The 24,363-nt window shown below is 39.7% G+C and overlaps 1 protein-coding gene across 1 annotated transcript in view; it reads right to left on the bottom strand.

The window, feature by feature from the left end:
• The window catches only part of NALCN (sodium leak channel, non-selective), a 237,906-nt gene that overhangs the window by 199,251 nt on the left and 14,292 nt on the right, over positions 1–24,363 (bottom strand). Inside the window, exons 3-5 of the mRNA XM_075137770.1 lie at positions 14,073–14,156; positions 12,355–12,494; positions 11,352–11,480 (exon numbers count right to left, since the gene is read on the bottom strand). Of these exons, the coding sequence (XP_074993871.1) occupies positions 11,352–11,480; positions 12,355–12,494; positions 14,073–14,156 (353 nt within the window). The remainder of the gene's footprint in view (positions 1–11,351; positions 11,481–12,354; positions 12,495–14,072; positions 14,157–24,363) is intronic.

The following is a 24,363-nucleotide window of genomic DNA, read 5'->3' as shown; positions in this document are numbered from 1 at the left end:
TGGTCAATTTTTCAAGAAGAAAATTGTTTACATGTTTATTCTACAAATTAAGAAAAGTACTGGTCTTACTCCCTTTCTCCTCCCACCCATATTCAGTAATAAGGCATGATTAAATCAGACTGCCTATTACATGAGGCAGTAATACTAGGTAAAGTTTAATTTGATTTTGATTGTAGCTTTTTTTCATTTCATATGTGACCTAAGTTAAGGTCTACAAAATGTGCCTTTGATGTTCCACCTACTCCTATTCACTGCACAAGGAATTTTGAAGATACTCAAATTAAATCACTGACCTTATCTCACATTTCAGGATGTGAAAATTCAAAGGCCCAGCATCTCTTAGCTGAATCACCAGAAGGAGCTGCACAATAAAAGGCTGCAGCTCTGCTGTCCTGACTTATCCCACCTCATTTTAGGCAATGAACACAGAGAGAGGAAAACACATCTCCAGAGGTTCAGAGGTCAATGGGTTCAGCCACACTCCAGAAGCACCCTTCCCTCTCTACTAGGTAGAGAGGGAATTCAAGGCATTTAGGTTCCTAACACAGGTGCTAACATCAGAAACGGATGACTCTCTACTCATGGCAGATCGCTTATGTTACGCAAAGCCAATGCTATCATTGCCCAAATGAAAATAGGATGGTTGCGGCTACTGAACAGTTTTGACAATCTATTGGTTTGATCACTAGTTACTGGCATTAGAGGAAATTAAATTCAAATCACTCTGTCATTATCCTTCAGAGTAACAAAGCCGCCTAAGTTAACCACAGAAAAACGAGTAAAAGAAGAAATCTTTCCTATGGGCAGTGCTGGAACGTACATCCAGGCACTAGAAAGCAAAGCTCAAAGAAGAAAATTTTCAGAGGTTCCAGTATGGATTTGTTCTTGAAGTAGTATGCATGAACAGTACTATTTTGAGATTTTATCAAATGCCACATGGCATAACAACTCTATGACAGCCCATTTTTGTGACTGCTACAATCAGTCATGAGGGAGCTGAATTCAAATAGCAATTGCAGGATAGATATGCTAATGCAAGACGTTTCACAGGAATCAAACCAACATGAATTAATGGCATTCGCACAATGAAGGAGGCTGTCGTTGTAAGTGCTAATAGAGAGGAAATAAACAGGAAGAGTTAAAAACAAATCCAGCTAGCTTGCACGAATCTGCATTTCACCAAGGTGTATCAAATTAGACTTGTTTACAAGTTGAACTGATCTCATATCTATAGTACCTATTACAATCCAATAAAGTATTTCCTTAGAGAATGTAAAAGAAAGAGTGAAAAACGCCTCCATTCTCTTTTAAATTGCAAGGACATGAACTGAAATATATGAAACAATATAAGCTGAAGACTACATCCATTTTGATTTTAAAGTATGTTCAGGATCACTTCAAAAAAACTAAGTTTGCATATCAGACTTACTTGGATTAAACACAGAAAAATACCTTCTGAGTAGCTGTCTACCAACTACAGGGAAAACACAAGGTCACTAAACTACACTGTAGGATTTGAAAATCATAAGCCTGACGTTCAGGTGGGATTCACTTCCATCAAAGCTCACAAGCACTTTTCGACTCGTCACTCATAACAGCACAGTTAGCTACGACTAGCGAGCAGGGGAGGTTTCCCTGGCTCTCTCTTTGGACCACTGCACCATGCAGTTTTATCTCGACAAAATTTCTGCTTAGACACAAGACAGGGTAATCATCAGCATCGTAAAAGAATACTGCCCTGAATCCAAACCTGAACTACATGCAAAACAAATTCCTTCCTAAAGCTTGTGTTGCAAAGTGTCAAGACCATACACAGGATGCCTTCATCAAATGCATTTACGCAGGCCAGTCACTTATGTAACATCTGAAGTGGCAGGAGATGCGACTTTTAGCATCATAAAAGAAAGGGGCTGCTACCACTGAGCACCTAAGAACAAATTTTCAACATCATCCAGCTAGCTCGGAATGGAAACTTTTAGCATTTGATGACTGGCTCTTTGACTGGCCAGTTCCATTTGGTGAAACTGGCTGTTCCACCAAAGCTCTCACTTCACCTAGTGCAGCTTGATCTCTCCATTTTATAGCATGACTGGTACACAAGGTGGACAGGAAGACTTACTGCCAAAACTAGATTGCTGTTTTATCTGGTGAAAGGGCTTCATTGACAGGCCATTACAAAGAACAATATCATTAAAATAGGCAGCTGAAGACCTCCAGTAAGGTCAAATAATTTTGTCAATATGAGATCTGAAACGTTGCTGGGGCTCCAAGAAACCCAAATGTAAAAGCTCAAATCGGTCTAGCCTTCAAGCCTACAGGTTACATCCAGCTCAAGAGACAAAACTAAATGAGCCATTGACAGTCCGTAACCAAAGCTTTTTCTTCAAATACCAGCTGAAGAGCCCTGCTCATTAACCTGCCAGGTAGAAGGTGTACAAAAAGTTGGTCTGGACTGTAGTTTTAACACTGCCCCTTGGCAATGGCCATGATGATCAAGAAAAGAGAAAGGCAGCATAAAAGATCAAGCTGTAATAGGCAATAACTCTTGTTCCTGCTGCCTTGGCAGGCTCCCCACATAAGAAGAGAGTGTGAGGAGGCTACGCCTTTGTTTGAGGTGAGCTAGAAGGGCAGGAATGAAGACAAGGAGCTGGAAGGGAAGAGGGTGGGCAGTAAACTATGAATCTGTGAAGGAAGCTGGGCAAATCAAGCATCAGTGAGCCCAGCACAGCCTGCTACAGCAGGGACAGAAGGGTGGCCAGTATTTTAGGCACTGGAAAAGAGGGAATGGGGTCCATTTGTGTTATCATAGAATAGAATCATAGACTCATTAAGGTTGGAAAAGACCTCTAAGACCATCGAGTCCAACCATCAATTCAACACCACCATGCCCACTAAACCATGTCCCTAAGTGCCACATCTACACGTCTTTTAAATACTTCCAGGGATGGTGACTCAACCACTTCCCTGGGCAGCCTATTCCAAGGCTTCACCGCTCTTTCAGTAAAGAAATTTTTCCTAATCTCCAATCTAAACCTCCCTTGGTGCAACTTGAGGCCATTTCCTCTTGTCCTATCGCTAGTTACTTGGGAGAAGAGATCAACACCCACCTCACTACAACCTCCTTTCAGGTAGTTGTAGAGCGCGATGAGGTCTCCCCTCAGCCTCCTCTTCTCCAGGCTAAACAGTCCCAGTTCCCTCAGCCGCTCCTCATAAGGCTTGTGCTCCAGGCCCTTCACCAGCTTCGTTGCCCTTCTCTGGACACACTCCAGCACCTCAATGTCCTTCTTGTAGTGAGGGGCCCAAAACTGAACACAGTATTTGAGGTGCGGCCTCACCAGTGCCGACTACAGGGGCATGATCACCTCCCTGCTCCTGCTGGCCACACTATTTCTGATACAGGCCAGGATGCCATTGGCCTTCTTGGCCACCTGGGCACACTGCTGGCTCATGTTCAGGCGGCTGTCAACCAGCACCCCCAGGTCCTTTTCCTCTGGGCAGCTTTCCAGCCACTCTTCCCCAAGCCTGTAGCGTTGCATGGGGTTGTTGTGGCCGAAGTGCAGGACCCAGCACTTGGCTTTGTTGAACCTCATACAGTTGGCCTCAGCCCATCGATGCAGCCTGTCCAGGTCCCTCTGCAGAGCCTTCCTACCCTCGAGCAGATCAACACTCCTGCCCAACGTGGTGTCATCTGCAAACTTACTGAGGGAACACTCAATCCCCTCATCCAGATCGTTGATGAAGATATTGAACAGGACCGGCCCCAAAACTGAGCCCTGGGGAACACCGCTCGTGACCAGCAGCCAACTGGATTTAATTCCGTTGACCACAACTCTCTTGGCTCAGCCATCCAGCCAGTTTTTTACCCAGCGAAGAGTGCACCTGTCTAAGCCATGAGCCACCAGCTTCTGTAGGAGAATGCTGTGGGAGACAGTGTCAAAGGCTTTACTGAAGTCCAGGTAGACCACATCCACAGCTTTTCCCTCATCCACTAGGCGGGTCCCCTGGTCATAGAAGGAGATCAGGTTGGTCAAGCAGGACCTGTCTTCCATGAACCCGTGCTGGCTGGGCCTGATCGCCTGGTTGTCCCGGACATGGCTTGTGAGCGCACTCAAAACCAACTGCTCCATGATCTTCCCCGGCACCGAGGTCAGGCTGACTGACCTGTAGTTCCCTGGATCCTCCTTCTGGCCCTTCTTGTAGATGGGCGTCACATTGGCAAGCCTCCAGTTGTCCGGGACCTCCCCAGTTAACCAGGACTGCTGGTAAATGATGGAGAGTGGCTTGGCAACTCCTCCACCAGCTCCCTCAGTACTCTCAGGTGGATCCCATCCGGCCCCATAGACTTGTGAGCATCCAGGTGGTCTATCAGGTCGTTAACTGCTTCCTCTTGGATTATGGGGGGTTTATCCTGCTCGCCATCACTCTTTCTGTTCTGACAACGAGCCATTAATGTCAACTCACTGAGCATGTCTTCCAAGCAGTTTTGCACCTATTCTATGATTATTTTCACCTTAACCATGTTTCTTCTGTCAGTTTACAAAAATGTCCTGTAAGACTGTTACAAAGCCTTCCTATATAAAGATATATGACATCCACTCTTCTCTCCAATTCATATGGTTGTTACCCTGCCATAGATAATTATATTGATTTGACATGGTTTATTCTTGACAAATCTATATTAGCTGCTACTCACTTCTTTATCTTCCAGCTGCTTACAAATTTATTTTTGTTTATTCACTACAGAATTCTTTCAGGGACAGAAGTTAAGGTTTTCCTTAACTTTCCTTAACCTGGCTTTTCTTTCCATGTCTTTAATCCCTTCCTCCTTTTTAAACTTCTGCGGTTTTCCTGCCTTCCGGTTCCTCATCCACCCTCCACAAGTTCTTGGAAATAATAAAATAGCTGAGATGATAGCTTCAGTCTGCTTGTAAGTATCTCAAGATGAATACTCCAGCATTTCCCAGACCTTTTCATCATATCGTATCATAGAATCATAGAATGGTTTAGGTTGGAAAGAACCTTAAAGATCATCTAGTTCCAACCCCCCTGCCATGGGCAGGGACACCTTCCACTAGACCAGGCTGCTCCAAGCCCCATCCAACCTGACCTTGAACACTTCCAGGGATGGGGCATCCACAACTTCCCTGGGCAACCTGTTCCAGTGCCTCACCATCCTCATAGTGAAGAATTTCCTCCCTGTATCTAATCTAAATCTACCCTCTTTCAGTTTAAAGCCATTACCCCTTGTCCTATCAATACATGCCCTTGTAAAAAGTCCCTCTCCAGCTTTCTTGTAGACGCCCTTCAGGTACTGGAAGGCTGCTATAAGGTCTCCCCGGAGTCTTTTCTTCTTCTGGCTGAATGACCCCAACTCTCTCAGCCTGTCTTCATAAGAGAGGTGCTCCAGCCCTCTGATCATCTTCATGGGCCTCCTCTGGACTGGCTCCAACAGGTCCATGTCTTTCTTATGTGGGGGGCCCCAGAGCTGAACGCAGTACTCCAGGAGGGGTCTCACCAGAGCGGAGTAGAGGGAGAGAATCACCTCCCTCGACCTGCTGGTCATGCTTCTTTTGACCCAGCCCAGGATACGATTGGCCTTCTGGGCTGCAAGCGCACATTGCCCGGTCATGTTGAGCTTCTCGAATTGCAGTAATTCAAGGGACAGGAAACAAATTTAGACCTCACATTCAGCTTCCAGAAAGCAGTACTGAAAACCGTCACCTGGTTTTCAAAACAACATATGAGATAGATCACTCATGGAAACAGAGCTGAAGTCTCTTTTAGAACTTTTTTCCTACTATTTCCTGTAACTGCTTGCATATCCAGAAGTGACTCTTCCTCACAGTGTTTCCAGGCTACGGGAGATGTACTGCTCAGTGGTAACTGCTGTCTAACCTGTGAATGTCAGGACATCCACAGACTTCTCCATTGGTTGTCTGGCTTCCTCTTGCAATATAAAGAGAACTTTTCCAGCTTCCTTTCTATTCAAGAAAGCACCTGATCGCCCACCTGGCAGATTCAGTGGAGAGCACTCTTACAATTCTGTTTTTCTAGTGATGCCTGGCCTTTCCCTCAATTTTATGATATACTGGAGGATGTCCTGACTTGCGGCATCCTGGCCTCCTGCAGGTTTCCTTTGGAAAGCTCAGTACTACCCAGGCCTTAATTCTGTACAGCGATTACAAGGTAAAAATCTTGTGGACAAATATGGAACTTCTTGGAGTTGTGGTAGTTGTAGAGATATGGCAGTTATGTTATTCAAATTCTTGTATTTATAGTCAGCCAATTTCACCATAGTCTATAAACTTCACTCCAGCTTACTCAAAAGGAGTATTTACTAGCCAGAGAAGGAGAGGAATCTCATAAATGTTGACAGGCTGAGTAGAAATTCAATAAACTGTAATGTCTTCACTGGGACAAAGAATTGTGTAAACCCGAATGGCTTCAAATCTTACTACAGGTAAGCATATGTCATTACTGAGACACCAAGTGCTGAGGTTTTTGGGTTCCAATCATTCTATTGTAGATCTTCATTAAAAGGTCACCTTCTCGCTCAAAATGGAGCTGGGCAAACAAAAACAGTGGAAACCCTGTGTGAAATGCATCAACAGCCCAATTCCTTTGGATAACTGTCTATGTAACAGTTCTAGACAAAATAAGGATTTCTGCTCAGAAAGCACACGCCCTCCGAAAGTGAGGAGAGTCCCTCCTGAAGACTGTTTCCCTTGGGCACCAATACTGGTCATCACCTCAGCACCCTCTTCCATCCTTTTGATAGGATCCCATTTGGACTGAATTACTTCCCTTTTAGTCTGATGCTGTCTTTTTCTTGATTTCGGTTGGGGTCTAAATAACATCAGGCCTGGAAAAGTAAGATTTCTTCTATTTCTCTTCTCCCTGAGGAGTTTATACTAGAGACATATCACCACTAACAGAGACTGTGAATAAATCCCAAAGGCAGTATTAAAGCAGTGCTGGTCGTTCAACTAGCATCAATAAATTAATGTGCCCTTTTAAAGAAGTCCTGTAATGTTGATTTTTCAAGCTTGATCTTTGATTTCTTCCCTTTCTCAGAAATCCAATTACTCATTCATATTTTCCCACTGCTGATATGAGACAGTATCTTGAATCTCTTTTGTTCTTTTTAATCATATTTATTTCCTCTATTAGATATTGTGGTGAACTTTCAGCTCCAGAGTCTTTGAAGCTGTTTTCTGACATTTTTGGGGCCTATCCATAGACAGATGGAAAGATGACCAAGAACCTCTTATCTTTCTATTACTCGGTAATTATTTTTCTTATCTATTTTCCTGGGCAGTTCCCACTTTAAACAAGAAACCTTGCAAAGAAGAATGTTAAATTGACTGCCATGGTGACAAGGCAGACAGGTCTACAGAAATACTCAATCTATACCCTACTGAAAGTGTTAAAAAAAGGCCCTTAAAGAATTACTTTGGGAAAAGAAATAGGTAAGTACTACATTTTATGGCAATTAGCCATACTAGCCTTCTTCGTTTTGATGAGGGAAGGCTTCCTTTACCCTAGCTCCTGTGCAGGCTGAGAATTAGAAAAGGAAAATTTACTGTTGTGGAATAAATATAAACTAATCATGCAGTATGAAAGTATTTTTGTGTAGTCAAACATGTCTTGGTAATAAAAATAAAGAAAACACTGAGTAGCTAGTGTGTGAGGATATATAAAATACTCTAACAGAGCCAAAGCAATGGTTTGGAAATAATTTCTCTCTCCTGTCCTTGTGGAAGTACCTTTTGTATACTGGAGGTGCCTGAGAGTAAATTACAGTAGATTCAGGAACACAACCTATTTTCCCCATATTTGTTCTCTTCTTTGAAATTAATCTCAGATATAACAAAATAACCTGTCAAACTGCTTATAATGTATGGATTTATCTAGATAATTGGATTATGTATACATTACATTCCAACCATACTGTGTGTCTTTCAAGCAACGAAAGAAGATTCATACTAAGAAAATCCATGTAATATAGCACTTATTCTCAGAAAAAAGATATACCGGTTGGAGAAATCGTCAGGGAAAAGCTGTGACAGCATAGCTGTAAAAAGATAAGTAATAATCACAAGGGAATACTGAGTGAGAAAATTGTCTAGGAAGAAGACAGTGGCCCCTGTAGGGAAAAAAAGTCTGGCAAAATAAAGATGATAAGAATGAGGGGAAAAACAGATTTATCATCAAACAACAACAACAAAAACTTTTCAGCCTTTGGAAGAAAGTCAGATTTTGCTGATTTCACAGATGGAATGAAAAACTCAAGACCGCAGTTAGCTCACTTCAGTATTTCTGTTTGTCAGAGTTAACATTAGAAAATGACTGAGGAGGTGGAGAGACAGGAGGTCAGGCAGTGTGGGCGTCAAGAAGGATAAAAGAACTTGCAGCAGTCAAAGAGGCAATGAGTGTCTGATGAGGCTGCCATGTCCTTTCAAATAAAAAAAGAATAGCAAGATTTTAAGATGCCGTTTCCAAAAGACACTTGCCTCCCTTATAATAATAATTCAGAAGGCAGTAGACTTAAAAAGAGTGATTTCTAAAATTTCTGAAATAGATGAAGTCTTGACCTCAATAATAAGACTTTACCCTTGCCGCTTGCCATAGAATTCTGCATAATACAAGGCAAATCACCTAAAATCAAAGTTCTCACAGGTGGCCACAAATTGCACGCTTTTCATTTTCTCATCTTGACTTGGGAGCCTGGGATCTCGTTTCCAGAAATACTTAGTATTTACAGCTGTGGCTCATTAAAGACTCTGAAGTTATTTAAGGCCAAGTACAGCCAACCTTGGCCACTCTCCATTGCCTGGAACAGAACCACCTGAGGCAGGCAGGCAGGCAGACAGACAGACAACTTCTGACAGGAATGTTTAATCCTCATTATAAAGTTGAGAAATTGAACCTCAAAGACAAAAGTAGAATTTGTCTAGGCAATTTTTGTGCTTTTGTGCTCTTACTACATCTCGGCTAATAAACTCTCCTGGATTTAATAGTGGCATGTCACCTCCTGTCTAACTACATTTTGGACCAATGTCTGCCTCTAAATTGTCCTCTTTTGGCACCAGAACTTTTATTTCTTTCTCTATATTTATTCTCCCAGCCCATAGTGGTTGTTCTTGCAAATTCTGCAGCCAGCTCTGGGAAGGTCACCCTTGACCTACGTGAAAAAGGCACAGCCTAACTCCACCCAGAGCTTCTGCACTGCATTTCTCAAAAATTAAAGAAAGATCAGATACGCGTAAGTGTTCACAAGGTGTAACGATGAATGCTACAGACAAGAAGAAAAAATAAGTGTTTTCAGAGTAGGAATGAGCAGTATGCCAAAAGTAAGGTGTAAGTCCACTTGTCAAGCAACAAAGAAAAAAATATATTGTTCTTCGTGTGAGCACCATTCATTTGTCAGAATAAATGAGGCAGCACTTCTAGGGAAAAACTGCTTTTCAATGTAACTCTAGTTCTCATATACAACCATGGGAGCCATTTAAAGTTACAATTCTGGTTTGGAGATGGCAAAAGTGATTAATTACTTTCTGAAGGTGCCTATCCCAGGTACCTAAAAAGTAACTTAAATTAGATTTCTAATTTTTAAGCAGCTAAAAATATATACACTTGATGATACTGAAGGAAAAAGGAGTTAAGGTTAGATGTTCAAGCTCAAGTCTAAAATTTCCTTAATTCTGCATGCTTGACTTTTCCATCTTTAACTCATTGTAGACAGGTTTTTATTTTAAGTACTGGATATTCGACCCTTTTAACCTATTTGTGTAATTCAGCTTTTCTACAACCTAAAATTGAGGTGTTTCCATAAACTTTCTTTTTTTTTTTAAATAATGCAGTATTCAGAGAGCAACCCATGCAGAAGAAATCAGACAAAATTTTTATGGGCAACCTTAAAGTTATAAACTTAACTTTCCATATTGCAAACATTATTACGTCCCTCTTCATTTTTTCTGGGGAATTCAGGGAAAAGCTGTATTCAGTGACACAAGCAATTATATGATGCCCGATTTTCCCTCCATTGTCTATTCCACTTCTTGTTTTTCCAAACAACATCAGTAAATCACAGAATCACAGATCTTCTCACAAACGAATTTTTCACAAAGATTTTTTTTCCCCCATGTCTATGGGAAACTGTAAAAAAAATCTGTGCTATAAAGATTTTCTCTTAAAAAAGAGGAAAAGCCAGAATGAAATATCTCATTTTCAGTCTAGGTGAGGACCAGCCCCATATTTTACTACAGTATGGATTAAATAAATAAGAAAATATCCCAAAGTCAATTTTTTCATTTAACAAAATACCACATAATGTCTAGCATATTCTCAACTAATTTTGTAACTTTTTTGGTATCTGACACTTTTAATAACCTCATTTTGTATTTCATAGCTTATAGGCCCTAGTTTAGAAAAATCTTTTAACACAGAATTTTGTGATAATCAGACTTTTTATTTAGCACAGTGGCAGATTAAGCAGTGTTTTGCTTTCATGTCTACTCTATTTATTTTAGGTTCTGACAAATTCAATACAGTAATAAAAGGATCCAATTTTGACTAAAGCAAAGGCTACAACTCCAGAGCTAACATTTTCCTATCCAAAGAAACAGGGACAAAATGAAGAAATAGATGTAATGGAATCTCATAATGTAATGGTGGTCGAGCATACGCCCTCAATTCAACAGGACATGTAAGCGTATACTTATCTGTGATTTTATGAGCCATCCCAGTGACAAGAGGCTATACTGTACTTCAAGTTAATCTTGTGTTTAAGTATGTGCTGAATCAAAAACATGATGTGTACTCGATCACCAGTGCAAAATATTAATCATAAGTATTTTCCAAAGGCTGGGTAAAAAGGGTCTTTAAATCTGGGCATCAGGTCCCAGCGACCTCTTAATCCAGAAAGGGTGTGAGATTCTAGGGGCAGTTCTGCCCTATACTTTAGTCTGGCCCCACGCCCAGGTGTCATGGGAAAAGAAAGGAGAATACCGTGAAAGCTGATGAATCATCAGTGACCTGAATGAGCCGCAAGTGGCAATGCTCCTCTTAAAGCCTCCTCTGCTCTCCTGCTCTCTCACTCCCCCCCACACATACACAGTCATTCACCCCCTAACTCAGACTGCAGCCCAATGCCATCATTTGTTATCTCTCTGTCACAGTTAAAATTTGTATTTTTCATAATTGCTAACATCTTTGTTTTCCCAATTTATTTTAGTGTGGTGGACTACTTTTAATCTATTAAGTCCAATTTACACCCACTGACGCTAACCACAATTATACATATGCACTGAAAGAACAGACCCATGTCATGCCTGCACAGGCTAACTCACCCTGGCTGCGTGTCGTCGGTCACGCAATGGTACGTAAAAGTTCCAAACATCTGCACTCCCAGGATCCCATACAGGAGGAGAAAGAACAGAAGGAAAATTGAAACGCTCCAGATTTGCTCTCCGGAACGCCTGGCAAAAACATAAATATGACACTGAACGCACAGGCAATGTGAAGCCTCCTCTGAAAAGCTCCAGAAGAGAAAATATGCTCACACAGAGAAAGTAGCATTTCATCCTGCAGAAAATTTGTCCTTAAAACTGATCTCTCACTCTGTGCGGAGATAGAAAACGGAGCCGCGATTTTTTCTAAACCCGTAAGTTAGGGTAATTAAACCAGGGGTAAACTACAAAGGATGGAACAAAAAAACCCCCAAATAATATGTACAACATCTAGCTTTTGTAAAACAGTATCTAATACTATTAGATATATATACTATATACTTACAGTATATGTACACTATATACACTTGACTTATACAGAGAAGATATGATGCTGAAGTAAAGTTGATACCAAAAACTCTTTCACATTACCATTACATGGCTTTTGCCACTACATGCTGTATCAAACGTACTTATGTGTGTTTGCTTGCATATAAGCATCTCTGTACATATACCAATACATGTACACTTGTAATTGTTATGGTTAAGGCATGTGCTCATGTATTTTTATTTACAAATATTACCCTACCAAGAGTGTTCACCTTGATTATTAAGTGCCCATATTAATGGAACAGAATTTACTGCCATTGGTAGAAAATTGCTGGCTACAGTTATTAGCAAAATGCTTTAAGATTTATTTAAATATTTGACAGTTTTGATAATTTCCTAGGAAAGCTGACGATTCCTTAAATACGGAAAATAGCAAGAAATTTTTGGCCAGAACTAAAACTCAGGAAGAAAATGCCCATTAAGCATGAACGGTCATTCTCTGAGCTGCACAGTCAGTCTTCTAAGTGAAAACTGAAATTTTCTCTGTTGTTCTTCAAATAACATCCTTACTTACTTCAAGATATTTGTTATCCTAGTTCTTGGCAGCTCAAAACGAAAATATATCCGGAATGCTCGAATCATAATGAGTGGTCGTGGAATCCGTAACATGCCCCAAGGTGACATCTGGTCAACTATTTCAGCAATTTCAAACACCTACAAACAAAAGAATTAGGAGTTTTCTTGATGGCGCTGTCCTGTATTCATTTACAGAACTTCTAAAACTATGAACACTATACATGATTTTTATTTTCATTTTCAATCTTCGCTTGGTTCATTTTAACCATGTTTTTTAAAAGAAAAATCTTAGTAAATCCTTCAATCCATTTCTAAGTTATCCTAATGAAATTCCAAAAACATACTCTGCCTATGTTCATAATGCTTCTGTCTCAAACAACTCAAGACGACTGTGCCAGCTTGTCAGCTGCCTGCTTCTGTGCTAGTCCTACCCCACAAGTTTCCCACAACTTCGTTAAAAGTGAATAATTTACATTTCCAAATATGAAAATCAGTATCTATTAATGTTGCACACCACTAAGGTTTTTACTATGATATAAAAGTACATATACATAGATCACCTTATGAGTTGCAACATGCTTATAAATTCTCCATTTAATTCCAAGTGCATGAGAAAACTGTACATGTTCTCCTAGACTCCACTTATGGCACGAATTTCAGCCAAGCCACAGAACACGGAACCATTTCCTTAATACATTGACAAGTTTGGCACTCCATAAAGACTATTTACCTTAATGATTGGGTGAAAATGTCTTGTTTTAATCCTCGTCTCTCACTCTCTGAGAATAACTGCTTAATTTAATATTTGCTCAAAATACTAAGAAAATGGAGGGAGAACGTGGCAACGCATAAACTGGGTAATCTATGGTGCTTATCTGTAATGATCAACCTTCACTCTAAATGCGTACATGATGTACCAAAGCTTCCCCTGTGTATAAAGCAGAAAATTACAATGTGTCTTAAATTTGTCAGAAGTGGGTAAGTTATGCCTAACAGCAATCACTCTAGAACTTTTACAATTCTTGTATTATTGCAGGCCCAGTCCCACAGTCTTCAATCTGTTCTTACCCAAAATACTGGCTATAATTAAGGACTGATTGGTTTGCGGGACACAATTTGACCTGTACCTTAACACTCCACGCTTTTTTGCAACATGTCCAAGTTCCCTTCTTTATGAAAATTTATCAAATGTATTTATTATTCTTTTTTTCATTGTGCTTTAACTTGAATTGTGGAAAAGGTTTTGTGAGGTGTGGGCTATATTACATGAAACCCCTCCACCCACCATATCAATATGCCTACAGCATGGCAAACATCTATCATTGGAAACATTCTCCCTTTAGTTGCCTAAGCTAGTCACCATGGCATCCCACTAGACCCAACGGAAGGAGATGAGCACAACTGTCATATGGAGTAAGAGATAAATGGCTCTCTGAAGATCCTTCTCTTTCCTTTTGACTATGCAGAGGCTTTACGGTAACAAGCTTCAGATTAACGTATAACTTCTCAGTAAGAGAAATTAAACAAGATAAATTCTACTACTAATGTAGATATACTGCAATGTGCAATTATGGAGCTATTGAATTCAGCACAGTTTTTTAAAAACAATTTGACCCATGTACAGCTATACCTCCACAACTCGTAATTACTTGGTTGTGCCATCTATTTTTCACAATTCAGGAACTATTCATTGAAAAAGGTAAGTAAAATAATTACCTGTAAAACCAGTGACACCCAAAGACAAAAGACCATGAATCCATCAAACACACACCAACGATCCTTTACATAGGAGCTATCACCCTACAAGAGAGAGAAAAGGTAAGAGGTAAATTGTTGTTGTTTTACTGTTAGGATTTACAAATATCATATGCAAAAGTTCTTGGAAGAAGGAAAAGTCTTCTCTGTACCACTTTTAAAATGCTACTTTTGAAAGACTCCAAAAGCCTAGTATCTGAGCTAGAATATGCTGGAAACATATAAACACATCTTCTGGGTGAATAAATGGTAGCTTCATTCTTGTGCAGTGCTTCTCCTCAGTTTGTGTCAAAAAAAACTTATAAAGAGACCTATTATTTACACTTTGATGTAAATCAAAAAACACACAAAAAATGAACATTGGACTCACTTTTCCACTGTATTGCCCATTACAAAATACTTGCAGAGGAAGGTAAGTGTAAAATGCTAGCAATCTAGTATTGTGCCGTTCAACAGCTTCAATTAAATCAGTATCATTTTACATTTTTCTTTCCGTAAGTTTTCAGTAATTGTTCACGTTCTAGAAAAGTCTTGCCATTTCCAAAACACTAGACAGTAACCACCATCTCATCACAGTGTCAGCTTTCAAGTTTCTTTGGACATTTCCTGAGCAACTCTGTACCATCTCAAAATGACAATTCATTCTTTAGACTTCATTAATAATAGGTATGGTGAACTTTTCAACATTGATATTACTGGCACTCCATTAATTGTCTAGCACAAGGATTCAGAGCATACCTTTGCACTACTGAACAAAAAGGAAAGAAAACTGAGCACTGGATTCTTGATGACCCATATGTCTTCCTACCTGTTCTCTGGCTCTGCTTTAGACTTCTTCAGCTAACTCTCTAAAATACCTGAGCACGGTTTTGGTGATAGTCCAATCCAGAGAACATACCTAAAAGGCGGCATGGAGAAGACTGCCTCCAAGCTCAGGTTCCTCCATACTACACTATTCTCAACCACTGCTCCAGTTTGCATGCTTAGATATCCTCATGTCTCACGATGACTTGCAACACAGGCCCGCCACTGCAAGCTATAAAAACACTTCTTTGGTGGGCTGCTAATGCCTCACACTTTACTTCAACCACCAAACTGAAAAAACCCTACATTTATTAGGTAGATTATGGCTGAGAGTTAGATAGTTTCGTGTACCACGTGGAGCCTAGAGGAAGTTGGGGACCAAATGCATATAGATAGATGCAGCTTGTTGAAAAGGAGACTAGACAAGACTGGACCGAAGGAAAGTGGATATCCCAGTTTCATGTATAGCAGTAAAAACATATGCAGAGGCACTGGCAGTGTATCTCAGGGGCATGTAAACACCTCTTTCCAAATGAGGTTTCTCCTAACAGATTGAACAGATTGAACATACCCTCCCCTGCCTTATACATTATCTGGTTCCTTTTCTCTCTTTAGTGTTCTTCCAGATACAAACTACAGTTTGACATCCACTTTTCACAGGTATAATTGGGGAAAAAATTATTGTCAGGTCTCAAGAATCTTGAAGACAGTACTGGACTTTGGCCTGTTCTGTGATTCCTGGCTTGATACACATTGTTTCTTATCTCAGTGATAGTTATTTCAGTCAAGCTGTACTTGTTTTTAAATGTCTCAGCATTTTCATTGATTCTAAAAGCAGACAGGATGTTTTGTTTTAATCTAATATTTTCAATGACATACACTATCCTAAAAATTATTTATCATTCCTTGCAGTAGGTGACAGCAAGATATATTGTGTAGAGACAAAATATGTTTTTTTTAAAAAAAGGTTTTTTTCCATTGCAAAAATTCTTCAGGGCAGAAGTGAACAAAGTAAGGATATAAGGAAAATACTGTAAGTGATTTTCAAATCAGAAATAAAGGACAGAGAACTTCAATGCTATTTTCAGACGGAGGATTTTCTAACACATAGGGATATTAAAGTTCTCCTCAATTCAAGAATTAAGAGGAGGAAGATTGCAAATCAGGGAAGCAACAGAACAGGAACTTTCCATCATAATTTTAACCTATCCTTCCTGAAGAAAGTAGACTTAGTTCCCTAAGTCAAGTCTCAGCAAATCAAAAACTCTTCACTCAGGGCTGAACAAACTCAGCTGTTTCAGTGGTTATGTTCAGTAACTGTGAAGCAGATACACGTTATTTCTCTGCAGAGATCAGCTACCAGCACCCTAGATCTCTTACTCCTCTCTCCTCTCCCCCTGTTCCCTCTTAGTGAACAAATCTCCGGTGAGATTTGTATCAACATGCAACTTGAGTCCTTCAATTGTGGCTCTGAACAAAGATCGTGATTGGTCTTTCTCTCGCTGAATAACTCTTTGAAACTTACTTTTCTTCTCTTAAGCACCCTTTGTCTAAAGCAAAAAGTTTTCCCCGAGATGTACTGTACAGATCTGAGCATGAACTCGTGTGGGAGTTCCTGTATTCACCCTCCTCTGAATAACCCAGCAAGGACTCACTGAAAGCCAAATCTTTTTTTAGAAATGGCTTTTTCTCTCCACAATACGTGTGGCATGATTGAAGCAGCTCTGCTGTTTTCTCCTTACAAAGGATGATGTCGTGACCCTTTCCAGTCTTCTCACCAGTCAGGCCGCTCCACCACCGCACTTCTCTCATTGTAACGTCAGGCCAGCTTCCCCTGCTACATCCTCCCTGTCAGGGAGGCTGTCAGTGGATCACCCACAGAAACTTAGGGCACCTGAATTACATCTGTAGAAACTACTCATTTTGGGGGAGGTTTTGGCCCTTTCTGTTTTGCATGTAGGGAGGCTTTGGCTAAATCCTTTTCGTGTTTGTCATTTGGGTGGCAGCGGACATCGTGGGGAATCTTTAATGCATTTATACTGTGTATTGACATATGGGATGTTACTTGGTGTTGGAAGCATTTTCAAGGCAGGACCATGTCCTGCTTAATATGAAAATCAGAATATACTTTTTAGTATGAATCTTGACATTGACTTCTAGTGCTACTTCCATGAAAAATCTAATTATGACTGCACACAGGCTAGCACTCACATATTAATAGCAATGAACAGTGAGTTTCATTCACATTTGAAAAAAGCCTTGGGCTGAAATTCCACACTTACCTTCAATGGCAGCCTGTTCTTAGACTTGGAAAGGAATACAGATACAAGAAATTTAAATACATCTGGTGACATCTTACCTAAAATAGCTGAAGTCTTGCAATGTGTTAATCCCTCACCCTTTTTTCATCATGTCTGCTGAAATTTGAGAATTATTGATGAGGTTTGTTTTAGAATTTTTTTGTGAATGCGCTATCCCAGACCATTTGCATCAGGGTTTACAAGTCTTTGAAATATGATCTAAACATTTGCAAAAGATGAAGGATTAGTACTGTAGACTAGATGCCTCATGCTGAGACTAATCCAAACCTCTTCAAGTCATTAAAGTTGCTGACTCCCTACTTCCTACAGTGGACAGTGGATTCTTTAATCTGCACAGCAAGTCCTGAAAGCTTCGCCAGCAACATGACTTACAGTCTATCTAGACAACAAAATCATTTGCTTCTGACAGAGCAGTGGATGCCAGTCCACTTACGCAGTCCATGACTGCAGGCTTGGGACAGCCTTTGGAAGGCTTTTGCGCAGTAAACCATGCCCTCACTTAATGCCTCTCCCAGGCAAACTAAGGGGCATTGCTCGAACTCAGTGGACTAGCTAAGTAACTAACAGCTGTTAAACACAAAGCGTTTTAAGATACATAAAAAATCTGAAGTCCAAAGGAGCAATACTGCTTAGCTGTTAGATTTATCAATCTTTTCTTTGTTAATTAGAGGCCTATTCATTATTCTGTAATACCCCTCCTAGTCTCCCCAAACAGTTTCTCCTAATATGCTTCCGTTTTTTCCCTCAGTATTTATTTACAACAGGTCAGTATCACTGTTAGGCTAGTACACAACCATGGAAATGGCTTTCTTGGTAAACCACACATGTAGAATGGATCGAAAGTCTGCCTCTTTCTTAGAGATGCTAATCTGAATTAATCTGAAATTTCACATCCCAAAAGAACAGACAAGCTTGACATAACGGTCTGTAATTAAAATATTCTCTGCCCTGTAAGAACTTAACTTAATTTTCTATGGCAATGTTGCCATAACTAAGGAAGAATACCTCAAGTTCAGCATAAGATCTTAGCATTTCTTCACCTATTTGAAAACAGGACCAACAAATAAATCTCCTCCCTTCTCCCTACATTCTCCTTATTTCACCAGTTTTTGCCTGATTTTAGCACCATTACATTAACTGAGTACAAAGTATTAGCTCATTTCTTCATTTCTTATTTTCATATGCAATACTAATACCCAATAACAGCACTGAGATGCCGGAAGATACACTTTCTCAATTGTAACCAGCACATTAAAGATAAAATATCAACTGCCAGTATTAGGTGCCCTAAACAGTCGTTACACAAGTTCACAGGAAAAAGAAAAAAAATTGTAACTAATTATAACCTAACTCATTGGAAATGTGAGCCAATACAAAATACAGACAGAACCACAGACAGAAGTAATAACACCTGAGGTAGTCACTCCATGAGAGCCGTTACAGTTTAACTTATACCAGAAGGAAAGACTAGCCAGACTGTAATTTTTTAATAAAAAATTATTCCATTATCAACCATGCTGAAAACAAAATACTCTATGAAATCAACATCCGAATTGCATAAAGCGATCTGCTAGAAGATTGATTATGTCTGCTAATTTTGTTAAGCAATTTCAGTATCTCATTGGTAAGGTAGACAGCTTAGCTAGATGATAGCACAGTCATCTCCTAGGTCATTTCTGCCCTGCTTATCGCTTAACATCTCAGGAACATCTCAGGATGAAAAGCAAATCCCTGCAAGTGAAAAGCCTTCTCTGCCTCCCTGCTTGCCTTCAGGAATTTCTTTTTTTCTCTCATCCCTGACTACAACCTGTTCTCTGAATCCTCCCCTCCCGCCCCTTTCCAGCCACCTCTGTGGGAAAGCTAAATAAAAGAAGTGATATGACATTTGCTCTGAGTAATATCAGGTTTATCATTTGTCATTAGGAGAACCTTAGTCTCCCACTTTTCCTCACAGTCTCTGACAAACAGGATAGCTGAAAGACGGTACAAATGTGAAGAGACCAGCAAGCTCAATAACAACCAGCTACTTTGCTATTCTATCATGGGCACTGGATCCTGCATGTGGTGGTTGTAAATAAAGCACATCAACAACTCTAGCAAATTCTTCAGACCACCCTGTGGGCTACATTGTGTAGCACTACAAATAAGCATTGGGGGTGGAGGCTGACATTTACTGGCATTTTAGGAGCAGCATAAATGCACAGGAGGAAATAGAAGGAATAGAGGGAATCAGAATTCGGGAGTATCATTTTTTCCCCCTTTGCTATGCTCATTATAAGGCAAAAGGAGGAAGCTAGAAGAGAGGGCATAGCCGAGTTAGGGAAACAAGGCTCACCCTCCCTCCCCCATTCCCTTACTCCACACAAACACTGCAAGGCACAGAGGTGGGAGTGGGACGGAAAATGAAATCAGAGCTCAAGGGAGCACCTTGCCTTACCTCTCCCTCCCCCCTCCAAATGCAGATAAAGATATACATACACACACATCTCCTACCCGGTCACATGAACACATACATCCCTTATGTTTCTGGCTCAACTTCAAACTTGCCCTATTTCCTTAAAACCTGCAGTTTACAGGTCTGTTCAGTGGCAGAATGATGCGGACAATCCAACCCAGCCCCCAACCTGTCAAATACTTTCAACATTTTCCTCACTCAGGAAAAAGAATGAAGAGATACAGCCTAATCAAGAAGAAAAGCTGCCTCTGACTTCTGTTCTCAATTATCCTCTTCTGTCCCCCCAAAATAAAACTATTTCTCAAATGTGCTCATGTGTCTTCTTCCTTCTCCAGAGCTTTGCAACTCCTCAGCTGCCCTGGGGACTGACTGAAGTGGGACCTCAGACAGACAGACGACTCTCAGCTGCACTACCTACCTAAAGTCCATTTTCTACTCTGTGTGACATGAAAAAATTCAACCTGAAGCATTTTATTACGCAACAACCAGCAAATTATATACTAGCCATCTTTTAACGCAAAGTACTTCTGTAACTGTAAAATGATGATCCATGCAGGAAACAAAGGGAATTGTGGATTGCTTAGCTAAGACCATGTTAATAACCAAGGAAAAACCGGCATATTTGAAAATGGGTGGTCACCTCCAAGTTAGCCCTCTGCAACAGTGATAGTATCACTTCAAAATGAACCAACATTTTTTTTTTTAAAAGTCTGTATTTGGAAAAAAACAGAAACAGTAAGGGGGAGGATGACACACAGCTGCTCATTTCTGTATGTCTTCTTTTTCTCATAAAGTGTCTTCATTCACAGTGAAGGAACTTATTTAAAACATATTCACATAACAGCAATTGATTTGTAACAGCCAATGGAATTAGAATTGCTGTGTGAAGCTTAACTCTGAACGGTTATAGTGGGTGTAATATCACTTTATCATCACTGAGTTAAACAAGTTCAATTTGTAACTACTCATATATTGTACTGAACTGCTCCACCATCAGATGCTTCTGAGTAACACATTACTAGTGCATAATTTATCTTTGTCATAACGTGTAATGTAATATTTGTAGTAATCTTGTAGTCTATGCTAGATAAACGTTTGAAAACCATTTGATGTTACAGCACAGAAAACAAAGTTACTCTATTTATAATTAAAAAAATGAAACACAGCTCTTGCTGCTCCTTTGGATTAGAGGGTGATTCCATGCATGTTACAGACACACAACACACACAGTTCCGATCTATCATTACAAAAAAGTTATAATCACTACAGAACCACTACTTCATCATTTGCAAGAATTTAAAAAAAAAGATTTTTAAGTGAATTTGTTGAGATTTTCAGATTATTTTAGCAATTACCAATGAAGATGTAAGGCTATTTCATTCATTAACGAACAGTCTCAAAGGTATTTTTAAGGCACACTAGATTCTTGTTTATTTATGTAATTAACTTCACCAAACTTAGTATTTCATGTTTCATATTGTAATGGGAGGTTTTTAAACTATAGTGTTCACCATCTCATTCGCTGTTTCTAACAGAAAGAAAAAGAACCCACCAAAAAGAAACAATCCCAGCCATGAAGTAAGAATCAAGACTTTCAAATAGACAAACAAGGACCATTTTACTGGCTAAAAATCCTGTAACAGTGTTTACTGTAAAATAAGGGGGGTGGGGAAATTGGGAGGAGTTAAAAAATAGTGTTTTAAACCAAAACTGTTAAAGAAAATTTAAAAACAAAACAGAAACAAACATGAAAACATTACATAACACTCCCTTCCTCAAGTACAAAAAGTATCAAGAGGAATAACCATTTCCACAAAAGAATGGAAAGGAATGCCTCAACAAACCGCCCGTATCAGCACTGTGGAGCATCTCAGTTCAGCTGAGTGACAAGTCATTCAGATTGTCCACTATTCAGAGCTGCCCAAGCCTTCATATATAGTCAATAGAGAACAGATTCTAATACCTTCTTATAAATACCCAACAGTAGGTACGGTTACAGAACACGTGGGGAAGGGAGCTTCGCTGGTGTATTACATTGCTGCTTTCCTGATACACTGCTTTACCGCTGCAGTCGGGTGCCAACATGCCCTGCAGTGAGATTTTATAGGTTACTACACTGAAACCCTCAGTTTCATTTCCCTCTCCACCTGCTCATTAGCCAACTGTATTCAGTGCCATAAGTATTGCCTTACTAGCTGACTTGGCTCCCTTGGATGTCTAAAGGGTTCAGCAAATCTAAAAATGGCTGATCAGGAGGAGGATTAATAGGATCCCCCTACATGGAACAGCACTCACTGTTTCCAGGAAGTGCACAGGAAAAAAATCTTTACCGTGAGAACAATTAAACATTGGAACACGTTGCCCAGAGAAATGCTAGCATCTCTCTTGCTGGAAATATACAAGACTCAGCTTGATAGGATCCTGGATAACCAAATTAAGGCCCTGCTTTGAGTAACAGGTTGGTCCAGACCATCTCCATAGGTCCCTTCCAACCCAGACTTTTCTCTGGTTGTGTGCATCTAAGACAATCTCCTCAAGATGCCAGTTCCTTGGGATAGACTCCAGTTCTACATCTAGTTCCACATGCATGGATGTCTGCTTATGCTTGGAAGTAATCTGCAGTCTTGAGAAGGTGATATGTGTTAAACGCTGCTGTGCTTCATCCAGCAGTATTCTGCCCTCCTCCAGTCTTAATGTTATGGTGGATGTCATGGGCGGATTTAGATCCAAACATTTCAAGGTGAAAGCTTTCACTCTAAAGCATCAAATATTGCCTGGAGATTGAATAGGGAGATTTGACAGGCAAACAGTCTCATCCAGCATGACAAAACTCAGATTTATCATCATCATTCACAGCTCTCCTTCAACATAAAAAAGCCACAATGATGAAAGTTGGAATAGACAAGGAGGAGGCTCTTTTCAGAAAGAGGATTTTATTATTTGGTAATTAGCATTATTAAAAGCTGGGGAATCCATTTTATACTACACAGACCAGGAAAAGTTTATTGAAACAACAATCTTAATATAGCTGTAAGAAAGCAATATTTACATTAGTGGTGGAGAACACAATAATCTGAAATGAAATTTTACATTCAGCTTACTGCCTTAAAAACCCCACAAAAATTTTGTCATTTTCATGAAAATACAGCTGCACAGAAATGTTCTTATTCCCTTCCACAAGGATTTGGATGTCATTAAGACTTTTTCGTCTTGATGTCTTGTTTTATTCTCTCAAATTAAGAGAGAAGACAACACGGGCACAAAATAAAATAAAATAAAAAGATATTGTTTAATTATAGCAGACTTCCCTGAAAATGAAAGTTTCAACACAGAAAGGCACATTAGAGATGAAGTTCCCTCTCTTCCTACCTGAACACATAACATGTTATCCAATATGTTGATTTCACTGCTATCCCAGTATATGTGTCATTTTACCCTGACATGAAGCGATACATAAAAAATATCCCTTGATAATAGCTGCCTTCATGAAGAAAAACAGTAAAGTAATCCTTGAAAATACTATTAGAAAGGGAAAAAAATAACATTACTGAAAGTAAAGTTTTCTTCAACTAATTGGTCTGTATATTGAAAGAGCAATTTCTAAATACGTTATGAAAGTCAGTATGTTGTATATTTTTTCTTAGCAGCTTTAAGGTTAAATTTTGATCACCACGGTAAGTCACTAAGTGTTATATGGACACATACTTCAATCCATGCCCCAAAATAATTTCTCACTAAAAATCTTTATGACCCATTGACTGGTTAGAAAAATTACCATTTTTATTTTAGAAATACTGCCTATGTAAGATCACTAAGTAATTTAAATGCCTTTAATTTTCTAATACTCTAATGCAAAAATGGTGCAAAAAGCCCCACTGTGTAATATGAGTCATTACTTTCCTGTAATAAACACTCCAACAAAACCAGGCACAAGTAACCATAGAAACAGGTGCGTATATTCCAGTGCCATGGTCTCTAACCTTCCCGGGCCCACAGGCAGCAACACCCAACTAGCAGGATGCTGCAGGCAACTTCGTATTTGTTTTCCTCATGATAATCAGTTTTAATTTTTTCTAATTTCCTGTGACTGGAAACAGCATCGCAGCATTTCACTAGCAATACGATCCCAGTAGGCTGGGAACAAACGTCCTTGCGATGGACACACGCGCTTAGCAAAAGAGCAACAGACCAACACGGGAAAAAGGTAAGACAGAAGAATCAACTTTTGCAGAGTAATGTCTTAGTCGAATAATGGATATCAATACTGTTTACAATGAAATAATATTTAAAACTAACAATCAATCACAGCTGCCACCTCTAAAATACTCCAGTATTTTTCAAGTTCAATTTTAAGACAATTTGAAATAATATACTTTGCCAACGCTGAATAGCATGGGACCTGCACTACACATCTAGGTTTCCAACAGCGTTATACATAGTACAGAATTCTATTTTTTTAATATAGATATGTGAAATAATTTGTCATAAGGACAAATAATTTTCACCTTACGATCCCAAGAAGTAGCGTCAAAGGGAAAACTCAAATCAACTGGGTCTTTTTTCATGTTTGCTCTGTGAGCTTTTTACTACCACAGGTAAGTAGTTTTCTATTTTTTCCCCCCACATAATTACACCCTGTTTAATCAAAGCATCTCGTCATTTTCTCATCCTT

Source organism: Calonectris borealis, chromosome 1 (genome assembly GCF_964195595.1).
Source record: "Calonectris borealis chromosome 1, bCalBor7.hap1.2, whole genome shotgun sequence".
Classification (NCBI taxonomy): Eukaryota; Metazoa; Chordata; class Aves; order Procellariiformes; family Procellariidae; genus Calonectris; species Calonectris borealis.
The sequence above is the reverse complement of the archived record's forward strand: the minus strand, read 5'-3'. Positions and strand labels throughout refer to the sequence as shown.